This window comes from Macrobrachium nipponense, chromosome 22 (assembly GCF_015104395.2).
Source record: "Macrobrachium nipponense isolate FS-2020 chromosome 22, ASM1510439v2, whole genome shotgun sequence".
Classification (NCBI taxonomy): domain Eukaryota; kingdom Metazoa; phylum Arthropoda; class Malacostraca; order Decapoda; family Palaemonidae; genus Macrobrachium; species Macrobrachium nipponense.
Window position 1 is genome coordinate 69,902,759 of NC_087213.1, and position 7,500 is coordinate 69,910,258.

At 35.2% G+C, this 7,500-nt stretch overlaps 2 protein-coding genes across 2 annotated transcripts in view; one reads left to right on the plus strand and one right to left on the minus strand.

The window, feature by feature from the left end:
- Positions 1–934, plus strand: part of LOC135198795 (apolipoprotein D-like) — a 4,557-nt gene extending 3,623 nt beyond the window's left edge. Inside the window, exon 6 of the mRNA XM_064226752.1 lies at positions 534–934. Within this exon, the coding sequence (XP_064082822.1) occupies positions 534–680 (147 nt within the window). The 3' untranslated portion in view covers positions 681–934. The remainder of the gene's footprint in view (positions 1–533) is intronic.
- The window catches only part of LOC135198419 (uncharacterized), a 422,470-nt gene that overhangs the window by 149,436 nt on the left and 265,534 nt on the right, over positions 1–7,500 (minus strand). The gene's annotated exons all lie outside the window — the stretch shown is intronic.

Below are 7,500 nucleotides of genomic sequence, written 5' to 3' on the forward strand. Positions count from 1 at the left end.
ATAAGATTTTGATGAAATTTAACAGAATTTACATGAACCTAAAAGCCAAATAGGAAAAAATCTTCTCATTCGGCAATTTATAGAAAATGATAGAATGAAATCTGGAAACTTTTCCCTTTTAGTAGAGATATGAACTATTAACAGTTTATCTAGCATAACTCAAGAGAATGAAAATGGCTATGAAATGAAACGAAAAAAAAGATAAATGAAAACCAGTTACTTAAAACCCACTTAGACCAGATTGAATTTGTTTGGCTGTAAGAAAATAAAAAGAGCTTTTCAGTAGCTTAAGAAAGCAAGAGGTTAGGAAAAATTGTACTAACCACAATTTTGTTCTCTAAACGAATCTAGTATGCCTGCCCATTAACGGCGTCGATGACCTAACTTGCCGTCACGCCATGGTACATTTTTACATCAGTCAATCAATCAGTCGTGCCCATTAACAGAAAAGAAACAATTCATTCCGTCGTTCATTCTTACTAAAGAATACAAAACCACTGGATATAAACAATGCATTTCCTCGTCTCTAACAGGTCGAGTACGCCTGGTTGTTAACGAGGAACGTGATCGTAGACGAGGCCTTAGTTGAACGCGCCAACCAAGTGTTTACAAAGAACGGCATCGACGTCTCCAACTTCCAACCCACACACCAAGGCGACGATTGTCCTTACGCGGTCTAGAGAGGCTGGCTGATTGATTTCTTACCAGACTCTGGCATCGCGATGATCGTGGAAACCGAAGCTTGAAATAATGCATTCGGTTCAATGACTCATTTGGGCTTTGAGCTTACTAGAAATCTTGATAAAAATTTGTCTCTGGGAATAACTTTCATATAATCTAAGCGTTTGTAAATTAAGTTAAGTTGCCTTGGACTCATTTATTTTTTATGCTTTTTGTCAATTAAGACTTGAATACACTTCCTTTGCAACGCTGACATGCCCTGGTTATTCACCTATCAGTAACTATTAGTCTAAATCAGCAGTTTATTATTTTTGTCAATAAATTGGTCTACTTAAAAGGGATTATTAAAAAAATGAACACGTCCATATTCTTCACTATAAAGTAGATTCGAAACCAGGCATACCTGGTTAGGATGAGGTCGACGCTAACCACCCGGCCACAAAGAAGTCTTATTTTTCCGCGCATGCGTACCAATTTCTGTCGAATTAAGACAGATTTTTCGAGAGCCGGAATAAATCCATCATTAGCGGGTTCGGTTGGCTGTTTCTTATCTTCATCACTACTTATTTTCTGCAGCGGCTCAAAAGTAGACCAAATAATCATAAATGAGAGAAAGAGAGAGAGAGAGAGAGAGAGAGAGAGAGAGAGAGCGAATTTTAGACAACTTTAATATTATCTATCACTGGAGGAAACAATTTTAAAAACCTTTGAATATCATCAGTAATGAATGGGCTTTGTAATAATACTAATCAATTTAATAACGTTAACATGGAAAGAGCAAAATGATAATTTATTATGATGAGTAAAATCATGATAGTGAACATCAGCACTTTCATAAAATTGCAAACGTGCAACCAATTTCAATTCTAACATTGTTAATTAAACTAAAACTGCATAAACCCGTAATTGAATTTATGCAAACCTGCACTTTTGGGGGGAAAATTAATAATAGCGAAGCTGATTATGTTAAAATATTTCCATAATAATTAATGGAAACACAAATACTCGAAATAATTAGCTAGAGCTTGTATTAGTTACTCCCGATATCCCCAATAAAAACATTACTAATTGGATTTATGTCCATGAATAACATTCCCACGAAACAATTTACTTTCCCGTGAAATGATGTTTGTACTCGAATGTTTTTCCAATACGAATCCTGTTGTTTGGATTACCATCTTTAAGCCCAAACTGTATCAAAGGGATATAACCGTGAGTACTAATTTGGTCCTTTTTTGGGTCGAAGTTTTTCAAATAATTTCTTGTATGCATTTTGAATAGCCAAACTTTTTCACAAGAAATTCACCATCTGAAGTTCTGAAGAGAAAGTGATTCCGCAGCCGACGAACATTTCGCGAGTAATTCCATAACCTTATACAATTATCCTGTACATAACACAATGCCATAACTGAAACTTGTAATAATGAAACGCTCCGCGAAAGTGAGTCACGTGTTGAGAGAGTTCGTAGTACCCATAAAAATAGCCACAAGTGATCGGTATTCTTGTTAATTATTAAAAACCTAGAATTATTTGAAGAGAATTAAGCAATAGTTATAAACAGCACGGGATAAACTCAATCATTTAATAAATACGTTGTAATTTCAGAGAAGAAATAAAGTGCTACTTCATTTGAGCAATATAAATACAAATACTGCAAAACAGGAAAAAAATGACACCTTATGGAAGATGAAAGGTGTTCCCTTATTTAAACAGAGAAATTGCGATATATTTCACCAACAACATATACAACAATATACTTATAACATGAATATCTGCACCGAAGAGTAGTGTAAACACAAGACATGCAAAACAAAAGATGAGAAACCGAATATCTTCACTAAAGAGGTCTCGGCTCATTCCTGCAGGAGAGAGAGAGAGAGAGAGAGAGAGAGAGAGAGAGAGAGAGAGAGAGAGAGAGAGAGAGAGAAGAACCTGTCATCCCCAATGGCTTTCTAATGACGCTATCAATACATTCGTCCGGAATGCGTGTAAGCTCCGTGTATGTGACGATAAGCCGTTTGTAAAGCGCTCGTTCGTAATGACTAAAGGGACTTTATCCACCCAATTCAAGTCACACAGCTCACGTCTAGAGCAGTGGGTCTCACCCTTTTTTTTTTTTGGCCCATGCACCTTTTCACCATATGTCAGAATGTCATTCGTACCCCCCTTCCAAAATTGTCTGCCTCAAAAGGTGCATTCCACATAATATACAACGATATACTAACACAAACACCCAAGCTAGCCGAGAGAAAGCCCAGCGTGACCTCTCAGTAGTGCGGACCGATGTACACTGAGTTTTGTGTGGTCCTAGAACCAGTTTGAGCCTGCCAATCTGTTGTTCAATTCCCGGCCCCCCTTCCCCCACCACAAAAAAAAAAAATATATATATATATCTAAAATTCCACCTAGGGGGAGAATTAGCCCGTGGTTGAGAACCACTACTCTAGAGCCTGGCTGTGAAAACAGGGTTTAAGCAAAACCTTCTGAAACTAATTGTTCGTGGAAACAATTCTGAACATGTTTCAGACGTTTTATGGAGTTCTACTTCTTCAAGGAATATTAATGTATAAAACTGCACAATTACCTAAAATGATAATCGTGTATGCGGGATTAGGAGTGAGCTATGAGGTGGGTCTTATTAGATGGGTTGCAGAAAAAAATACATTTTCGCCAAAGTAACAAGACAAGGAAACGTAAAGAGGAAGCCAATAGCCTTAAGAGGATTAAACCTTCGGCTTGTAATAAATGATGACGGTCTTATAACATTGTGTTATCATTAACAGATTTCATCCTCTGAACAATGATGCAAAAATGAGATGATTATCGAGGCTGATGCATTCGCGTGTCTAGAGGGGACCTGCTAATCATATTACCACTGCATCGCGGATGTGCCAGGGGAATCAGAGGCACCAAGGAATATTAATGATTAGATCTTCAAAATCTATAACACAAATACCAACGAAATAATGACAGTCCCAATACTCTGACGGAAACAGACTCTTGCTTTAATAACCCAGGAAAAGAGACAGTAGTTTCATTACTCTGGGGAACTGGTGCTTGCTTATTCGACAATGAAAAACGAAATTCATCTTCCCCATTTCAAAATAATTCTTCATCCGGTACTATTCACAACGAGTAAACATCTGTCTGATATTCAACGATATAAAAAAAGATTGACAACACAATATAAAAAGCTTTGGAAATATTCTGCTATACTGATAATTAATCTATGGAAAACGGCATAAATTATAATTCTCCCAATATGAAAACGTTCTCTTTCCAACCTAACGGGAAAACAAGAGTTGACCCCATGAAGTCATTATTCATCCATATTTATCAACTTCATCAAGCATTTAAAGCACACCAGGTATAAAAAAAATTGGCACAGTCGAAATAATTATTACAATTTCATTTAAATATCTTTTAACTCTTACGCTTTTCCTCTAATCGGGAAACGTTTTCAAATTTGAGGGACTTAACCTTACCTTACTGCACACTTCGCTAATTATGCCACATAGGAACTTCGCTATCATTTAGGAAAATCCTTAAGCGAACCAGTACTCATTTCATTACTAAATCACCTTTAAACATAAGTGCTTATTGGTAACAAAGTAGCGAAAGATGAAGAAACAGTTCAACTATATATACAGAACTATATATACATTATATATAGAGATATATGTATACATAATGTGTGTGTATATATATATATATATATATATATATATATACATATATGTATATATATAATATATATATATATAATATTATATAATATTAATCTTTATATTCTTATATACAATATAATTACACATATATTTATTTTTGTATATAATTACATATGTAATCATTGACTTTATATGTTAATTAACAGTTATCATAACCGCTCACATCTCAACAAATAATTTCAAATTTCTAATTTATCACAAATATAACGACCATGTGTGGCTATTTTTACAGGTGCTACGAAAGTTCAAAGCGACTGACTGACTGAGGACACGCTTCTTTCGTATTTGTGTCCGATAAAAAAATTGCGTTGTAAATATTGTCATTCAGTTTCAAGTTATGGAATTACGTGCGAATATTCATAAATTTTGGAGTCATTTTTCTTCAAAGCTTCAGATGAGCAACTGCATGTGGACAAGTCTAGCTATTCAAATCGTACACAACTAATTATTTGAAAAGCTTCGAATCAGAAATACCAAATTAGTACTCACGGTTATCCCTTTGATACAGTTTGGGCTTAAAGACGGTAATCCAAACCAACAACAGGATTGCTATTGAAAAACATTCGAGTACAAACATCATTTCACGAGAAAGTAAATTGTTTCGTGGAAATGTTATTCATGGACATAAATCCAATTAGTAATGTTTTTATTGGGGATATCGGGAGTAACTAATACAAGCTCGAGCTAATTATTTCGAGTATTTGTGTTTCCATTAATTATTATGGAAATATTTTAACATAAACAGCTTCGCTATTATTAATTTTTTCCCCCAAAAGAGCAGGTTTGCATGAATTCAATTACGGGTTTATGCAGTTTTAGTTTAATTAAAAATGTTAGAATTGAAATTGGCTGCACGATTGCAATTTTATGAAAGTGCCGATGTTAACTACAATGATTTTACTCATCATAATGAAATATCATTTTGCTCTTTCGATGCTACTGTCATCATTAGTAATATATAAACTATTCATAACCGATTATAACCAAAGAGCTTTACAAAAGTCACCTTCTGTAATGAATAACAGTAAAGATGCCTCTCTCTCTCTCTCTCTCTATTTCATATTATTTACGATGATCTACTTTTGAGCGGCTCTGGAAAGTAGGTGGTAATGACAATAAAGAATAGTCTACAAAAAACCTCTTAGGATGGGTTTGCACCTATATATATGTATGTGCAGAAGCCAGGTACTATGTCGTACCTCTAAGTAAATGGGGATACAATCCACAATGAAGTAAATTCCTCTTGTAGTTTAAAATATATATTACTTGTATAGGATTAAAGCTTTCGACCATCAACTGTGGTCTTGTTCACTTTAGTGAACAAGACCACAGTTGATGGTCGAAAGCTTTAATCCTATACAAGTAATATATATTTAAACTACAAGAGGAATTTACTTCATTGTGGATTGTATCCCCATATATGTATTATATATATATATATATATATATATATATATATATATATATATATATATATATATATATATATATATAAATTTCATGTTTGCGCTCGAGTGTGTATTTGTGTGTATACATAAATATATCCAAATAAAACCCAGCATAGTTCACTATTCAGCAAGTATAGGAAAATCAAGCGATAAGGAATAAAAAAAAAAAAATACAAATATGAACAGATAAGACTAACCTATCATCACCAACCAGAGTCGACACTTCACTTCATAGAGACTTACAACGTATCACAGAAACACTTTAAAAGAATGTTACGAAATACTCACATGATCCTCAGCACGTAGGTCTAACTGGAAGAAAACAACTTATAAAATGGCAACTTACCTGAAAAAGAAATAAAAGCCATTAGGCTACTGCAGTCACGTTTTTACTCCTATGTGATGCATGATAATTCTTTATTGCAACAAATTATTAGATAATCTAAATAAAATTGTTAACCAAATCAATTTTCAATGGTAATTCAGTTCAGCAGTATATATACAAAACGTAAAAGAATAATAAAGACTGAATAAGGAAGATGAGAGATGGTCGCTTATGTGAACAGGGTAAGTACGATACCTTCGCTTGAGTTGTCTGTTCCATTGCAACAACGTCGACGCTACTTGCGCAAAACAAATATGAAAGACCCAACATCTTCCCTAAAGAGGTGTCAGTTCATTCCTGCATGAGAGAGAGAGAGAGAGAGAGAGAGAGTTTCGGTGGAAGACGAGAACCTGTCATCCCCAATGGCTTTCTAATGACGCTATCAATTTGTTCGCCAGGAATTCGTGTAAGCTTCGCGTATCTGACGACAAGCCGTTCGTAACGCGCTCGTTCGTAATGACTCGAGACTCCATCAACCCCCATTTAAGCCACACAGCTCACGCCCAAAGCCTAGGCGTGAAAACAGGATTTAAGCCAAACCTTTAGAAACAAATAATTCGAGGAAAAGCTTATGGACATATTTTAGGTGTTTTAGTAGTTGTAGTTTTTTCTGGACTATCTATGCAGTTCACTTCATAATTACCTCAAGTGTTACTATATGTCAGGGGTGGTGTAGTTGGTGGGGGTTCAGGGTTGGATGGGTTGTAGAGAAGAATAATTTTTATTCGCCATAGTAATAAACGCGAAGACAAAGAAAAGGAAGACACTAGCCCGAAGGGGGTTAATCCTTGCGTCTTGTGGTAAATGATGATGATCCTAGAATATTTCTTATCATTCGCCCATTTCATAATCTGATAATGCAAAAATAGATGAATGACCAGGCTGATACATTCACGTGTCCAAAGGAGAACTGAAAGTCATATTACCAATACCTCCCAGATGTGCCACGGAAGTCTGATGAACTAGGGAACAAGGGCGTAATTTTGGGGGGCAACTACCGCCCACCCCTAAGACTCAAGTTGCCCCCCTTAGCCCCGAAGCCCGAAGAAGTAACAGCATGTTTTCTTTTTTAAATGTGCAATCATAAATATATGAAATTTCTCGGAAATATAACGTTAATTGATCTCTGTCTGTCTACTATAATAGCTACCAGTGATTATGAGATAAACAAACAGTAGTGGAGTACTATATAATTTTTGCTGAAATACCTTGCTCATGTGGCCTCAAAAAGGACATAAAATGGCTCAAAAAAGAAAA